Raw genomic sequence first — 18743 nt, 5'->3', positions numbered from 1 at the left:
TCAGCTCTCTTGCAAGGCCATAAAACACAGCACCCCTCTACATGATGGTAGACCACCTACGAACAGGTCCTATTAACCAATTTTTCCATCATCTTCTATCACTGTAAAACTCTAAACTCTATTACCCCTCCTTGATGATGGAAAGCCCCATTCTATTCCACGATTGCCTTATAATCATAGAAATGGTCTCAAAGCTGGAAAAATACTTCTCCGACACCTCCTTAGACGACCCAGACTTAATTTTACCTTGCATTAGCTCTTGTAAATGAAATTCTCAGGGAAACAAATATGCAAATCAAAATTAAAATGTCTGAAATTCTGTTCCTGATTTTCCTCCCAAACCTTCTCCTACACAGCTTCCTCTACAGGCCTTGAATCTGCTGCTTCCTCCACTTGGAATGCTCTTCCCTCAGATATCTGCATGGTTTTCTTTCTCTCTTGCTTTGGCTCTTTAATACTTAAGCATTTCTCTGCATTTTTTTCCTCAGCAACTATCAGTTATTAAAATCTAACCTTACACTTTGTCTTTATTCCATCTTCCCACTAGAATGTGAGTTCCACAAGAGCAGGGACTTTTATCTTCTTTTATCACCATAACCCAAACCCCTATATCCTTGAGAATGGGGTAATATTGACAAGTGGCAAGCTATTTCACCTGTACAGGCTTAAAACTTGGAGTCACTTCTCCAAGGTAGGGTGAAGACCAGGGCTGAAAAAGTGGGAACAGTTGAGAGTCAGTATAGAAAGCTTTTGAACTCCAAGATCCCTCCTTTATTCAGTATAGTCAGGTGACTCCCTCACCTCCTCCCGGGACTTATTTTATCGAGGAATGAAGTCTCTCATGCACTCCCATTGTGCTTTATGTTTGCCTTTAGTATGTTATAACATTATCCTGAAATCGCCTTTCTAACTCTCATCATCTATGCCGTGAATATTGGGTCGATACTTTTTCTGTGATGTTCTCTCAGCCCCAAAGTCAGTGTTTAGGATGACATTATTCATTGTAAATTGATTTACTTAATGAATATTTCATGCACGAAATAAAGAGAACCTGAACAAGGTCACAATGAGAAGCTAATGACCACTTAGAAATGGAGTGAGGGAGTGTTGTCTAGAATAACTTCCAAGGTTCTGGTTGGCAAGCAGAAGAGTCTGCAATGCCTCACTTGTGACTAAGTTTGGATAAAATCAAGCTTAGGATAAAATCAATTTTAAGATTAAACCAATAAAGATGTTGTCAACGTGGAGTAGATGGCTAGGGTGAGCCATCCAGGATATTTTCCTATCCAGGATATTACTACTTTTCTCATATAAATATAGAAGCAAAAACATTAGTAGGACTCAAATAGTAAGTGCATTAGACTGATTGACACTATTCTTTTAGAGAATGATTGATTGATTAAGCTTCCCATACAAGCTAAAGCAGTTGAGCCAATTCTTGTTAGACCCAATTCCTTGCAGTAGATACTGTGATACAGGATTGTTGGGTTCAATCCTCCCCAGAGTTTTTACCACAGAGTGTATTAGTTTGCATCCTCTCATACTGGTTACCTAGTTACGATGCAAGTATTTATGTGTATTTTTTAACCCTTTTATAACCTGTCCATGATATAAGAAGATGGTATTTGAAACTCAAATGAAATTTTAACAGGAACCAGATAATAGATCATTTGTCCTTATTTGCTATGGCAGTTTTTGCATGTACATGAGATAATTTTGCAGGTTGGGCATGATTAACTGGGAATAAAGAAACTTAGCTCACAGGTGGGACATTATGTGACCTTGTAGAACTCATTCTGATCAGGCAAAATAGAATCATCACCAACCGCCTCAGCAAATCTCAAGGAAAATTGGAGAGGCTGTGCTCACTCAACTTTCTGGGCTTGTGGTATGGAAACAAACATTATCCTTTATTAAAAAGATGTCAAGCTTCCTGTAGTAAAATAGAATTTCTGTAGATATTTATGTCTTACTGCTTATTTTCACCAAAATCAAAGCCAGGCTATTAATTGACTTTTCTTAATGGAGAATAAATTAATAAGAGACAGACTCCTATTTCTGATGTAACTAACCTTACTAGGATGGATAGAAATAGAGGTAGAATGTGGACACTTTAAAGGGCCTGAGCTTTGACCACAAATCAGAGCTACTGTAGTTGGTATTCCATCAGTTCTTTATGAGGATATTCTAAGAGCAAACAGGACTTCTCCAGCCTTCCTTCCTGGGGACAGGGAATATGGGGAACCACACAGTCAAACCATCATTCAGGAGTAGCTATTTTAAATCACATCTGCCTTGAGCCATATCCACCATGTAGGAAAATATGCCCAGCCTTTAAACATTTAGATGGAGGTAGAACTAAGCAATTGGTGTCATTCCTACCTTTTCATTCTGTTCATATTCCCAATGAATGGGCCCATTTTCATTTCTTTAAGTGCCTGACATCAAGAGTACTTCATTTTGATTGAACCACGAAAATAGGCTAAGAGAGACTGAAACAGTTCTCTGTAGGTTACTGAAGCAAGGTCACTATTTCAATCCTTGAAAAACTGGCCAATAGTGGAACATTAGCCAAAACTGTGCAAAGAAGGAAATATATGGGGAGAAAATTAGTGTAAAATGGAAAGTGTTGAATTTGTAGTGCTAATGAGACACCCAAGTGGCTATGTTCAGTAGGCAATGAAGAAAAAGGTCTGGGGATACACTGTTGGAAGTATTGGCAAGAGAGAAATATCATTTTCTAACCACCCATCAGTTTATTAGTATTTAGCCATACAAAGTAGAGGTTGATTACAGTCAGTGTACAATGTTTTTGCACCTGGACAGTACTAAAGGAAGTATAATAATTCTCAACTCTTTCTTTCATTGAACTTTAAGTTGGTAACCATAAAATTATTACATCAGAATTTTATAATAATCATGTAACAATAAATTAGTCATTGTATATCTTACAATAACTGCATTTAATGCTTACATTTAAAAGGTGATGCCTTTGTCTAAACGTCTACACATTTGAAACCATAGTTCAGGATGAGTCATTTCAGCAGATTTCAAATGTATGTTTGGCACTCATATCTTTTTCACCAACTTTATTTATAAGTAATTTTTCTCTTGTTTTACCACTGCCTTATCCATTACAGAAACTCATTTTTAAAAAGTTAGGGAATATAAGAATATACAAAATGTCTGATTTTGTTTTCAAATTCCAAGCTTCCTCTAGCATTTGTACACATATGTACTTAAAAATAAATAGATTTTGAGAGTGGGGAATTAAAACTGGAAAATAAAACTCTCTAAGGCAAATAGTTTGAATGACCCTTAACTCAACTATATAGCACTGGGAAAATTCACAACTTAAAATTATATACGATTGTAGTAGATATTAACAATTTAAAGGAAGTTTTATATTTTTTAATAATGAAAGACACTCTGGTAAATAGGTGAATTTCTTAGCATTCTGGTTGGTTCAAGTTGGTTGAATTGTTAAAGTTGATACTGAGGTAGTTCCTATCCATGATGGAAGGAGTTATAAGAATTTTTGCAATTCTAACATTTTAGTTCATGTAATGGTATTTCAAGATAATTTTCTAACATATATGCTATTCTTAATTGCTAAGAAACATTTCTTGTATACAAATTTCCTATAATATCAATCACAATAAAATAACTTAGGGCTAAGGTAAACTGTAGAAGAATTGAAAAAAGGCTGAGGTAAAGTAAATGTGTTTAAAGATATTATTTTCTAATTAAATGGGAACATATTTTCCCCTTTGGCATTATTTTAAATTGCAAAAATGTGGATTTTTAAAAAATAATCTAAATTTTCCACTTTGAATATTAAGAATATGAAGAATATGAAAATATAGATAAAGCTATACAGAGCAGAACTTAATTTTTCATATTGCTGAAATGGAAATAGACTAATATTTATGTTTTAAACCTCACTACATTGTATATTTATAACAAGAGTTAAATCCAATTATTCCTTTTGTTAAAACATGTATTCATTCTTTTAAATAATAAATATCTATAAAGTGCTATGCAACATACAAAAGAAACATCCAAGCATGGCCTTTCCTACTGAATTGGGTGGTTAACTCCCAATAGTTGTATAATTCTTTCAACTAGATTTAGCAAATATATGATTTTCATCATCCTAGTTTATGTAAAGTTGTAAAATAAATAAAAATGTCCAAATAAACCATTAATTTTACATATAGTATATTTATCTTCTAATATAAATGAACTAAAAATAGGAAACTTGATTTGGATGACAAATATTAAATATCATACATTAATAAAATATCATTCTATTTACTTGTTTATTATCAAGATTTAAATATGTTAAATATATTTTCTCAGGCCTTGCCAGCAAGAGGTGAATAAAAAATACTTACTTAGCCAACTAATTTTCATGATATACGATTAATAAGTGAAAAGTAGAGAGGCAGGTATCCGTATTTATATACAATCACATCAAAAGGGAATGATCCAAACCTAGTTCCACTATAACATCTTTCCTTTGGTATCCTTGTCATATGTCCTCATTTTATGAAATAAACCTGTAGGAAAGTAAAGCTCAGAAATGACATACTTAAACATAAAAAGTAAAATGTTATTAACAAGGAAAACTAAGCCTGTTTATTCCATCTTCATTAGAAACATGCAACTCTTAAATATTTGCACTAGTTTCTTTCAGAGAAAAATCCACCACTCCACTTCTAATCTCAGCCTATTTATAGTTGAGGGTTATAGGTGACAATTAAGGGAGAGCATGGTGCCTAATCTGTGAGTGTCCAATAAGTGACTTTTGATTAATAGTTTAGTGAAATTTCATCATTAGTGCTACAGTAAAATGACACAAAGTATATTTCTTGTTGAAATGGGTCAAAAATACCATGACAAATACAAAAAGTAGTACGTCATATTCTAAAAAAGCTTTTGTCCTTCAAGGCAAAAATTGAATAGCAAATCACCTAAGTTATACTGTTCTATATTTCAAAAAGACAAGACAGCCATCAAATTGGTCGTTTAGTAGAACAGAGAAAGGTTAGAACAGAGAAAGGTTTTTTTCTCTTTTTCTTTTAAGATTATTGAGATCAGTGTAGATATATTTCACCTGAAGATAATGCTAATATCTTTTCTTCTTCTTACACTTTCGGAACTTTGGGCTATATTCGTTTACTCTATTGTTTTCTGTGCTACTATCACTATCAGTGGTTTGCTTTTGCCTCTTTCGTTTATTCATCTGATAAAGGTCAGAGTTACTTGGTTGTTGGTGAGTCCATTCGTAAGAGCTGGATCCAGCCTCTGGATCTGGAACATGATTGAGTGAGGAAGACAGGGAGGCACTGCTAGGAAGTGGTGCTGTCATCTCATAGTAAGGAAGCTGCAGCATTGGATTATATGCATGCCACTGCTGTGAAAAAAAGACATTCATCTACCAAAACAATCTGAAAAGTTAAAAAAAAAAGTTAACAGCTTACATGCATTATACAAATAGCCACAGTTTCTTACACCGAACTATGTTTTCGTGTAAGAAAAACAGTGACTTTTTATAGCAGGGTTGTAGGAGTTTCCTTAAATGGTTAACAAAGATTGAAGATAGTGTGTAAGTTACTACAATATAGATTAGTGCTGTCCGACAGCAATATAATGCAAACCACATATATAGTTTTATAATTTCTAGTAGTCATAATACAAAAAAGAAAACAGGTAAAATTAAATAATATACTTATTTATCCCAATATATCCAAAATTTTGTCATTTTAACATGTAACTAATATAAGAATTATTAATAAGACATTTTACTTCTTTTCATATGAAGTTGTCAAAATCTGGTATGTATTTTATACTTACTTATATCTTAATTTGGATGATAAATTTTCATTTAAAGATACTTGATCTGAATTTAGATTACATAAAATTTACAGTTGAACAAACATATTCACATACCCAAGTTGTTTCAAATAGTCCTAAAAGTTTCCAACAACTAAACCAAGTGTCCATTTTTAAATTTTAATTTAAATTAATTAAAATTAAATAAAATTAAAAACCCAGCTCCTTCGTCCATGTGGCTAATAGCTCTCACACTGTACAGCAACATCAACTAGTTATGCTTCCTTTTTAAAAAAAAAAACAAGTTCTTAATTCAAATTTCTAACTATTCAAAGCAGATTAAAGATTAATAGAGATACCATGAACTTGTGTTTCCTGCCTCACCCCTGCCATCTCTACCAAAAGATAAAAAAACTCAGGGAAGAAGACATTGACAGTTTCGGGTGAAAACCAGTCAGTTGTTTACTAATGTTTTACTATAGTTAAGTTTTTTCCCCAAAAATTAAAGTATCATTTCACAGGAAAATTTCTTCCTGTTTACAAATTGAAAGTGGATACTTGAAAAATCTAAAGCTCACATATAAGTTGGGTATCTGCAAAAATAACAACTTGTGAATCAAAAGACCTGTTAGTTCCAACATCTGTCACTAACAAGCTGTGTAATGTTGGGTTTATTGATTAATATCCCTGGACTTCATTTTTTTTTTTTATGTATAAAATGAGGAGTTGAAAGAAAAAAAATTAAGTTCCTCTTCAACAATAAAACCATAATTAAGATTTCTAGGCCAGAACCAATTTTTCAGAGTCTTTGTAAATAATGTAGTTTATCAATTAAAAACCTTCATAGTTTTGCCTTTAGTTAAAAAGAGAAATTTATTTTTAAAAATCCATGTCCAAAAGAAATCTACTTATAACTGACTTTATACAAAAATGCTTCATTAAGCAAAATTATTCAATTCTTAAAACATCATTTAAAACATTCACTTAGAGGAGGACTCACTACTCAAATTTGACTTGGACTAGTGTCACTTCAATACCACCCACCCCTCTTCTGTGGATGCACTGGCTGTTAGCTGAGGTATTTCATAACGGGACTTAAGACGACCGTGTTAGAGCTGAACACCAATGGGGGACAGTGCTGGGGCATCTTTTGCCTTCATCCTGGGTTTAGATTTGAGCACCAAATGTTACAAATAGTTTTCACGTTCTTCATAGTTTGTATCATATTATATACTGAACCACATGCATATCAAACTTACCATCTTCTGAAAGAAAAAGTATTCTGGAGGTAAAGCGGTATTATTAATTGGAAAAAACTGCATGGGAAAGGAAGTTCTGCTCACTGTTTCTTCATTCCTTTGAGGAGATAAAAGCAGCAGCAATAAAATCTTAAAATTCCTATGGACAAGTGTCCTTTTCCCTTAGAAAATTACAGCTCTTCATAATTAAAAAGAGAGAGGAAAGAGATTGTGATAGCATTCAGTTAAGATTAATTAACTGAATTAACACAAATACTGATCATGGAGTGACACAGCAATATCTTAATTATTTAATTACTAAATATTGAAATCTGAATATTTAGAACCACATTTGGCTTTCTAATTGGAAAATGTTAGACAATGTTATATTTATATAAAGACAATGAACACTTAGATATTAACAGAGCAAAACAAGGCATTAATAATCACTAAGAGTACACTTCAATCTTCTACAGGTGTAAAAAGTAAAAAAAAAAATTCAATTTAGTTTTAAAGGTATCTTTACTATTTAACTATAAACATTATGCTCTTTCCTAAATGGACTGCTGATGTTAATATAAACATGTTTGCTAATGTCTTCCACACATTAATTGAAATAATAAAAAAAAAATCCTAATTTAAAAGCTGTGGTGTCCCAAAGTTGCATTTATAAGTGTAACATTTGCTTCTACGGAGATGTTACAAATACTGGCTGGACTCTAAAGTTACTCATCAATAGTCTACTTGCTCTGTAGTACATCATAATTTTAATGCTAAAACTACTAATCCTTAGGATAGGAAGTGTCTTGTGTGAAAGTCTGAAATCAGCACAGGCAGGGAGAAGCAAAGTGAGGGAAGGAGAATGACAGGAAGCAGTCAGGTGGAGACCCCATTTCTAAGTGGTGAGAGTACTATCTCAGAAGCCAGCAGAAGCGTGAATTTCATTAAGAAAGGAGTTAGACAGGTGTCAGTTGTTACAGAAGAGTAAACTGGATAAGCACGAGGCCACTGAATTGCTGATCAGAAGGTTCCTGATAACCTTCAAATGAGCAGCGTCTGTGCAACCATGGGGTTGAGAAATGAATGGGAACAAAGGATGCAAAAAATGAAACATTTTTTGGTGAGAGGAAGGAGAAAAACATCACAGTCTGATTAGGAGACAGAGTTCAGGGAGATTGAGCATGTGTTGGGGAAAGTGGCAAAGAAACAAGATTAAAGGTGGAATGAGATCACAGAGCGGCGAAGATCTGGCATCTTTAGGAAAAGAGGTGCAGATTCTCTAAAAACACTGTCTTTCCTACGTGAATCTCAGGGCAGAGTTGTCTGCACCGAGGAATCATATGTACATTGGGTACTATTATGGGTTGTTATGTTCCCCCCAAATCCAGCTGTTGAAATCCTAACCCCCAGTACCTCAGAATGTGATCTTATTTGGAAACCATCATTGCAGATGTCATTAAGATGAAGTCATACTGGAGTAGAATGGGCCCCTAATTCAATATGACTGGTGTTCTTATAAAAAGGGGAAATTTGGAGACAGATACATATAGGGAGAATACCATGTGAAGACAAAGGCAGAGATCTGGGTAATGCTTCTATATAAACCAAGAATACCAGAGCCCCATCACATCACTGGAAGGTAGGGAGAGGCTTGGAAAAGATTCTTTCTCAGCCCTCAGAAGGAACCAATCCTGCTGACACCTCAACCTTGGACATCTACCTCCGGAACTGAGAGACAATAAATTTCTATTGTTTAATTACTTCGTTTGTAGTACTCTGTTACAGCAGCCCTAGCAAACTAATACAGGAACTATTCATTAAAAACAGAAGGTAGAAAAGGCAACAAGAAACACAAAAACCCATTTCCAAGAAGACCAAAGACCAAAACATTACATGGGCACTATTTCTCTCTGCATATCAATTCTAGGATATAACCCACTTTCATACTTCCTTTATAATATAACAAACACTAGAAGAATAAAGTACTGCCAACAAAATGTAGTAACATAGAATCCACACATAACTCTGAGCCTCTACCCTAGAATTTGTGATGGTTTTGAAAGAGTGTATTAAACATAAGCAGAGAATACAAGCGTTTTACTGCCATCTTCTAGTGCCCATCTAGTCTTTTCTCTTCTGCCCCAATCCTGTCAATATCTTGTTTCTTCCTGACTCCTGAGGAGAAAGAGGTATCTTTTTCTACTTAGTGTTAGAAGAGGGGAAGTTCTAACATCGTATATATGGCTTGATCCATAAGTCTATAGGGCTTCCCCTACCAAAGCAGTAAATCCATTTTGCCTAGTGCCCATCTAGTCTTTTCTCTTCTGCCCAAATCCTGTCAATATCTTGTTTCTTCCTGATTCCTGAGGAGAAAGAGGTATCTTTTTCTACTTAGTGTTAGAAGAGGGGAAGTTCTAACATCATATATATGGCTTGATCCATAAGTCTATAGGGCTTCCCCTACCAAAGCAGTAAATCCATTTTGCTAACATTTCATGAAAACTTACTATGTGCCCAGTATTTTAAACACCTTTAATTCACTATAAAATTTGATTCTCACAGCAACCTTTTGAGGTATTATCCTCATTTCAGATATGGTGTACAGAGTTCGTTAAATAACTTGTCCAGGATCCCCCTGTTAATAAAGTGGCAGAGGCAGAATTCAAATTCAGGCAATCTGATTGCAGCACTTTTTCTTAACTTCTGATTTCGCTGGGAAGAATAAAGATATGGAGTACACTGTGTTTTACTGGGGTGCAATACTTCTGTTAAACACCTTTAATTCACTATAAAATTTGATTCTCACAGCAACCTTTTGAGGTATTATCCTCATTTCAGATATGGGGTACAGAGTTCGTTAAATAACTTGTCCAGGATCCCCCTGTTAATAAAGTGGCAGAGGCAGAATTCAAATGCAGGCAATCTGATTGCAGCACTTTTTCTTAACTTCTGATTTCACTGATAAAGAAATGCTGGGAAGAATAAAGATATGGAGTACACTGTGTTTTACTGGGGTGCAATACTTCTGTTAAAGATAAGCTTGGGTATTTGCCAATCCTAAAAGGCCACTCTCCTATGCCTCAGAGGGCTGATATAAATTATAGGGATAGCAGGTTCAGCTACTGTTAGTTTACTTGAGAATACTCAGTTCTTTTACAGAAGACAACAAGCAGGATGGATGAAACTCATAAGAAATGCTTTGTGCAGAATGTAAGTAGTTAATGAGACAGTAATGAAACTATTAGAGATAAGATAAGCAAGTAACTTGTGAGATAAAGGCAGAATTCATTCTATACATGAAAAAGATAGTAAATAAGTTAGTATCCCATAATACAGGCCAAAGAAAGATTCAATAGAAGATATGATGAAACAAATAGGAGTGCTACTTATAGATTGAATGGGAAGAAAAATACCAAGTTCTGATTGCACCACCTCTGGGCTAACAGTTATGCTTCTTTTGTCTTCACTCTGCCTAAGAATCTTAGATAAAACCTGTAGCCATCCAGCAGACAAACCAGCAAGATAGTAAATAAGTTAGTATCCCATAATACAGGCCAAAGAAAGATTCGATAGAAGATATGATGAAACAAATAGGAGTGCTACTTATAGATTGAATGGGAAGGAAAATACCAAGTTCTGATTGCACCACCTCTGGGCTAACAGTTATGCTTCTCTCGTCTTCACTCTGCCTAAGAATCTTAGATAAAACCTGTAGCCATCCAGCAGACAAACCAGCAAGATACTTCTGCAGTCAGGTGTATTTGCTCCTTGACTCTTCTGGAGAGCAAGCGAGTGACATTAGCTCCGTGTATACCCTTACTCAAACCTCAACTCCAGTCCTAATAACCACACTATCAGTGGGGAAGGCTGAAACAGCAGAGACAAACAAGGCATGTGAACATCAGTGTAACTAAAACTCAGCTAGTTAGTCCTTCTTCCCACTAGCACCCTATCCTAATTGGGCTAATCTATCCAATATCTTTCATTCTGCTTTTTCACTGTCTTTTAAACTGATTTGATTTGAGAGCCTTTCTGTTTCCTGACCTGTAGAATAGCTTGCTTGATACTGTACCTGAGGCTACCATGGCATCAAGAAATCAGGCTACACAAAATTCTAGAATATTTTGGAAATTAATACAGAGAAGTTCTAAAAAAATAGTAAAAATAAATAATTGAATAGCTTAATGTCAGACACTTCGTTTCAAGCCTAGGACTTTATCACCCTTGTGACCCTGAGAATTGTTTAACTTCTGCATCTCCATTTACTCAAATACAAAATATGGATAACAGTACCTTTATGACCCATCACAATAAGACCTTATATGCTTAAATGATCGAACAGCTATAAAAAGCATACAGGAAACTATAAAGAACACTACAAATGTAAATGTCTACAACAAACTACTGAAAATATTAAGACTGAACTTTAAATGAAAATATTTCCTTTTACTTTTCATGGGTTCAGAAAAAATGAATTCCTTAATTTTTTCCTATATCTAAGTGGAAAAGTTTGCCATAGTCCAGAATATATAAAAATTCTTCCTAGCACAGGAACATATTTATTTGCTTCACGTTTATGAAAAATATATTTTTATTTACCTGTAGCTGTGTGAATTTGTCTTAACACAGTTCTCAAAACTTTGGTTAGCTGGTTCAGAAGAGCGAGAACTCCCTTCAAATAAAATAGAATAACAGATTACTTCATGGTGCAATTTTTTGTAGCTCTAACATTAAACCATAAAATAACTCAAAATCTTTTAGACCACAGTATTGATTTAAAATTCCATACTCATATAAGATGGACCTGACCTCCAAATCATATTTACAGATTGTTTGCATTACTACAAATGAATGAATTATAACAAGCTTTGTCCAAAGCAGTGGCTATACATAAGAATTACACTGACACGGGACTATATAAGATACATGATGTGGTTTTGTTCTACACATCTGTAAACTAAAATTCGCAAGTGTAGAAGGCATGAGTTCTCTGACTTGCACAGAAAAAAGCCAATTTGACCTTACACAGGATGTGTCAGAACATAATATGCCCTGGGCTATTCTACCAGCCTGTGTGAGTTAACTGGACAGTACCAGACAGCACAATGCAGCCACACATTAAAAAAAGAAAAAAGAAGAANAAAGCAGTAAATCCATTTTGCTAACATTTCATGAAAACTTACTATGTGCCCAGTATTTTAAATACCTTTAATTCACTATAAAATTTGATTCTCACAGCAACCTTTTGAGGTATTATCCTCATTTCAGATATGGTGTACAGAGTTCGTTAAATAACTTGTCCAGGATCCCCCTGTTAATAAAGTGGCAGAGGCAGAATTCAAATTCAGGCAATCTGATTGCAGCACTTTTTCTTAACTTCTGATTTCGCTGGGAAGAATAAAGATATGGAGTACACTGTGTTTTACTGGGGTGCAATACTTCTGTTAAAGATAAGCTTGGGTATTTGCCAATCCTAAAAGGCCACTCTCCTATGCCTCAGAGGGCTGATATAAATTATAGGGATAGCAGGTTCAGCTACTGTTAGTTTACTTGAGAATACTCAGTTCTTTTACAGAAGACAACAAGCAGGATGGATGAAACTCATAAGAAATGCTTTGTGCAGAATGTAAGTAGTTAATGAGACAGTAATGAAACTATTAGAGATAAGATAAGCAAGTAACTTGTGAGATAAAGGCAGAATTCATTCTATACATGAAAAAGATAGTAAATAAGTTAGTATCCCATAATACAGGCCAAAGAAAGATTCAATAGAAGATATGATGAAACAAATAGGAGTGCTACTTATAGATTGAATGGGAAGAAAAATACCAAGTTCTGATTGCACCACCTCTGGGCTAACAGTTATGCTTCTCTCGTCTTCACTCTGCCTAAGAATCTTAGATAAAACCTGTAGCCATCCAGCAGACAAACCAGCAAGATACTTCTGCAGTCAGGTGTATTTGCTCCTTGACTCTTCTGGAGAGCAAGCGAGTGACATTAGCTCCATGTATACCCTTACTCAAACCTCAACTCCAGTCCTAATAACCACACTATCAGTGGGGAAGGCTGAAACAGCAGAGACAAACAAGGCATGTGAACATCAGTGTAACTAAAACTCAGCTAGTTAGTCCTTCTTCCCACTAGCACCCTATCCTAATTGGGCTAATCTATCCAATATCTTTCATTCTGCTTTTTCACTGTCTTTTAAACTGATTTGATTTGAGAGCCTTTCTGTTTCCTGACCTGTAGAATAGCTTGCTTGATACTGTACCTGAGGCTACCATGGCATCAAGAAATCAGGCTACACAAAATTCTAGAATATTTTGGAAATTAATACAGAGAAGTTCTAAAAAAATAGTAAAAATAAATAATTGAATAGCTTAATGTCAGACACTTCGTTTCAAGCCTAGGACTTTATCACCCTTGTGACCCTGAGAATTGTTTAACTTCTGCATCTCCATTTACTCAAATACAAAATATGGATAACAGTACCTTTATGACCCATCACAATAAGACCTTATATGCTTAAATGATCGAACAGCTATAAAAAGCATACAGGAAACTATAAAGAACACTACAAATGTAAATGTCTACAACAAACTACTGAAAATATTAAGACTGAACTTTAAATGAAAATATTTCCTTTTACTTTTCATGGGTTCAGAAAAAATGAATTCCTTAATTTTTTCCTATATCTAAGTGGAAAAGTTTGCCATAGTCCAGAATATATAAAAATTCTTCCTAGCACAGGAACATATTTATTTGCTTCACGTTTATGAAAAATATATTTTTATTTACCTGTAGCTGTGTGAATTTGTCTTAACACAGTTCTCAAAACTTTGGTTAGCTGGTTCAGAAGAGCGAGAACTCCCTTCAAATAAAATAGAATAACAGATTACTTCATGGTGCAATTTTTTGTAGCTCTAACATTAAACCATAAAATAACTCAAAATCTTTTAGACCACAGTATTGATTTAAAATTCCATACTCATATAAGATGGACCTGACCTCCAAATCATATTTACAGATTGTTTGCATTACTACAAATGAATGAATTATAACAAGCTTTGTCCAAAGCAGTGGCTATACATAAGAATTACACTGACACGGGACTATATAAGATACATGATGTGGTTTTGTTCTACACATCTGTAAACTAAAATTCGCAAGTGTAGAAGGCATGAGTTCTCTGACTTGCACAGAAAAAAGCCAATTTGACCTTACACAGGATGTGTCAGACATAATATGCCCTGGGCTATTCTACCAGCCTGTGTGAGTTAACTGGACAGTACCAGACAGCACAATGCAGCCACACATTAAAAAAAGAAAAAAGAAGAAAAAATGCAAAGAGAAGCACTTTTACTCTGCAAGAAAGCATTGTTTTTGCTATTATTTGGTTTTAGTATAGTAAGAAGAATAAGAAACAAATGAGTGAGACATCAATTAGCCTGAACCATTTAAGGGAGGTAATGTGAGTACTGCAAGAATTACCAGATGGCCTCTGTCAGTCCCCTGGAACACGAAAGGGCTGAAGTAATAGGATAACATTCTCTGGGCATCTTACCATAGAAGGCCAGTTCCTGACATGTGCACAGAGGAAGGTGTCTGAGATCATTCATGTCAGGGAGCTTTCTTCCACCCCTAGTAAGGGTCACTCTACAGCTGCCTTTGGCCACTTTGCTCTTACAGGGGCTTATATCCAGGACAACATGTATAGAATGATTTTCTCAAAATAAGGACTAATGTGCCCATTCTATTTTCCAAATAGTAAGTATTTGATACCACACATTAACAGTGACAAGAATATTAGCTATATAAATGCTGGAGTTGTGCGTTCCCAGTTCATTTAGATTTATTCAATTTATAAGAGCCAACAACAACCATCATAGCTACTTGCTGGCTGATACTAAAACAGAATATCTTAAATTTAAACATAGAAAAGATGCTATAGGTTTGGCAATACAATGGGTAATACTAATTAATTATATAGTATCATGAATTAGACATGTATTCTGAGAAAATCTAACAGTGACAACAGAGGAACTTTTCTGTCTTACACTACATAGAAAACAAAATGCTTACACCTCAGAGAATAGCAGCAGCCACAAAACACACTTGGAAGATTCATCAGTGACAAGAACCTACCGAATCGATATTGCACATTAATTGGTCTTCCATATAAACGAATTCCATTCAGCAAAGCTATGGCATATGACACCGATTCTGGGTGTTTAAAGCAGACAAATCCAAAAGACTTTGGCTTTCCTTCTCTGTCTTTGCATATAGTCACTTTGGTTAGCGGCCCAGCCTATAAGAAACTTAAAAATTATTTTCTCATAAATCCAAAGATTTGTTTTTACACTCACATAAATCAAGTAAATTCAACTTTAAACTAAAAAAATCTATTAGCAATAGCTTTATGTAGCTCAGCTAATAATGTATCTTCCTAATAATAAATATCCCATTTTCTCATACTTTATATTTTATGGCTCATCAAAGAAAACTTCATGGTGTTAAGAACAAGAAATTCTAAGTAACAGTTCCAAATCTTAAAAGGAAAGATAGATTACTCTTTTGTTAGGCTTGAACCAATTTTGAGAGCACTTAAATCTAAGATTAAAATAGTATTTTGTCTCTATACACAGTAGCAGTGTTCAACTCAAAAATGAATTGAAATGACAAACTCGTTGTTGGTTGAATTATCCTCAAAAAAGCTGGCAACACTGTATTATAGTCTAATTTTTTCTGTCAAGAAGATTACAAATCATTACAAGAGAAACTAAATTAATCATATATTTTGATCTGGTAACTCCATTTGGTAAACAGTCCCAAAGGAAAAACGTTTTAATATGTTTAAGTAGGTGCACTATTTGTAAGAGTCATAAATTAGAAAGGCTCTAAATCTAACAACTGGAGATATTATTCTATAATGTATTACTAAAACAGAATAAAATACTATAAATTATAAATATTCAGATTGTATTGATAGAAAAACCTACAACAAGCAACAAAGAGTAAAAAAGCAGAGCCAAATATTGTAGAAAAGTGTTAATTACAACTAAGAAAAAATTACATTACCACCATGACAATGATCAGAGGAGGCATTCACAAAGACTTAACAAACAGATGATTTAATGGTGAGTGGTTCATACTTTAATGATTGATTAGTTTTCTTGGTAGAGTTGAATAAATACAGAAAAAACTGCTTTTAAACTAAAGAAAACCATTAATCATCACCTTTAAAATGATGCTGTATCTCAGAATTCAGTCTTTCCCTTTCCATTCTGTGCTCTCCCAGGGACCACCTTATCAACGAATCTGTCTTTCCTAATCATGTCTCTTCCATGAAGACAGTCTCCTAAAGACCTCTATATGATTGTAGTTCAAAGTCAACATATTTGAAACTGAATTCATTATCTTTCTCCTCCAAATCTCAATCTAGTATTTTAAAGCTGATTTTCTCACTTCAAAGTATAATCAGAAATTTGAAAGAAACTAGTAAACGGATAAATAAATGTACAGTAATAAAAATAAAACAAATTTTACTGATACTAAATATATGGAATCATAAAGGGATGAATGTGCTTAAATAATCTGAATTTTGACATAATTTAGATATGCCAAAGTATTTTTAAAGGTAAAATTCAACAAGAAGACCTGCTTATAGCAACAACTACATTTTATAGACTTTTAAAACCAGAATGAAACACATAAATAGTGCGGCAAGTTGTCAAGTTTTGTTAGGTTTTGCTTGTTTGAAGCCTTTGGAAAAGATACCTCACTTTAGCAAATCCTTCCAGCACCTGGACAAAAATAAAAACCAATGCTTATTACCTGATCTATTAGACAAAATTTACATTTTGTTTAGGTGAAAAAAGAAAATTATAAAAAATAATGTATTATATATAGTCTTATGAATTCATACAACTGAAACAGATCCAGTCCTTGCAGACTAGAAATAATGTGTTTGTATGGAGTATCCCAACCCCACCACCATCTTCCCCCACCCCCTTTTCTGGAGGCTCGACGCCAAAGAAGCCTTCTGGAGAAAGATAACTAAGTTTTACTTTACATTCCTTTTTTCCCCTTTTTTCTATTAGTTAGAGTGACAGGTTTCAAGTGATATTTGGTGGAAAAACAGACATGGATTGGAGTTGGTTTAAAAAAAAAAGGGCAAGTTTAAGAAGATGGCAAATTAGAGGGATAAGCATACAAGTCTTAAAATGAACAATATTCTTCAGATAATAAAAAGTTTTATGTCCAAGAAAGGAAACTGTGTTCCTGGACAGAATCCTCTCTACCAAACTGTATGTATCTATAATTAACAGAAGGATGCTTTAAGTCAAGTTTGGAGACAAATGTAGGTCCTTCCAAATCAAATAAAGAACCTCTTTCTCCGCTGGTACTCATACTCAATCTTGGAAATTTAGTTCCGCGATTGACTGTTTGTCTTCCCTTACTGTTACAGGAGGAAGTAACTCTTGATTTCTCTTGATGTTAGTAGTATATTACTAATAGTAATAGTAGTACTATTAGTAGTAGCAGCAGCAGCAAACACTTTGTAAGTGTCAGGCTCTGCTCTAACTATTTTACCTAGTTTAGGACACTCATTCCTCACAATCACATTATATTGTAGATACCATTACTCCCATTTGACCTTTAAGGAAACTGTGGCAATGAAATATTCTTTTACTGACCCAAAGTCACATAGCTGACCTCAGAGCTCACACTGTGAACCACTTTTCTATACTCTTGTACCGCTTTTGTAGATTATCCTAAATTGTGGTAATTTATTTTATGTTTCCCCTTTCAGAAAGATCAAAAGGATGACTCTTAAATTTGTAAGCGCAGCACCTTACTTAGCGTTTGCCCCGTAATTCTGGATCATTAAAACGGTTAGATGAATGGCTGAGTGACTATATAGCAAGTGAGACTCAGGTGTACACAAAAGATGTTTACAGGACACAGAAGGTTTAATGCTGGAGGTAAAAGGTCTCCAAAACTTTCCGAAGGGCCTTGGCCAGGGAATCAGTTAGTCACAGTCATGGTAAACTGGCTGCCAAATCATCTCAAATCTCATTTATCATAAAGACCTCTCCGCATAAATGGGCTTGAAGGAATGAGTAATGTATAGAGAAACATTTTAAAAGCTACATCTCTCATTTCGCTGGATGTAAGGCGTGAGGCTGTTTATCACCTGAAGGAAGACAGTGACAGAGCACTTTTCTGTTCTGCCCGAGCACACCCAAGGCCCAGGCAGCCTCTCCAAAGGCCTTACCCAGGGCTGGGGATTGGGTGGACTCCATTCACTGCCCACCCTCAGGACTCTGCATTGGGGATGGGGCGCACTCTATGTCACGTCTCTCCCCAGCCGCTCACCTGGAGACAGGTGGGCCAGGACGAAAACTAAATTAAAACCAAGGCCCAGGATGGGGCGGGAAGGGGGCCGGCTCGTGGTGGTCCAGGTGAGCCCCGCCTCCCGGCTGCTCTTGGGCCTGACGCGCTCCACCCCCCCGCCGCCCCTTCCCAGCGGACGGTACCTGAAGGAACAGCTCGTAAAGAATCTCTTCCCGCACTCGGGCCTCTAAATTCCCCACAAACACAGTCCTGTCGGCCTCCTCCTGAGCAGGGAACATCCCTCCGGTCTCGGTCCCAGGATGGAGGAGG

At 35.2% G+C, this 18743-nt stretch overlaps 1 protein-coding gene across 1 annotated transcript; it reads right to left on the bottom strand.

Moving 5' to 3' along the window:
- Positions 1 to 2733: 2733 nt before the first annotated feature.
- On the bottom strand, positions 2734 to 18720 carry RBM11 (RNA binding motif protein 11). The gene is made up of 5 exons (XM_008581371.1): positions 18617 to 18720; positions 15222 to 15384; positions 13875 to 13947; positions 7098 to 7194; positions 2734 to 5419 (listed from the first exon to the last, which is right to left on the bottom strand). The coding sequence occupies exons 1-5, from the start codon at positions 18710 to 18712 to the stop codon at positions 5132 to 5134; spliced, it is 717 nt and encodes a 238-aa protein (XP_008579593.1). The 5' UTR covers positions 18713 to 18720; the 3' UTR covers positions 2734 to 5131.
- Between the last annotated feature and the right edge of the window lie 23 nt (positions 18721 to 18743).

Source organism: Galeopterus variegatus, unplaced genomic scaffold, assembly GCF_000696425.1.
Source record: "Galeopterus variegatus unplaced genomic scaffold, G_variegatus-3.0.2 Scaffold2337, whole genome shotgun sequence".
NCBI classification, from domain to species: domain Eukaryota; kingdom Metazoa; phylum Chordata; class Mammalia; order Dermoptera; family Cynocephalidae; genus Galeopterus; species Galeopterus variegatus.
Note: the sequence above shows the minus strand (reverse complement) of the source record. Positions and strands in the feature narration are given on the sequence as shown.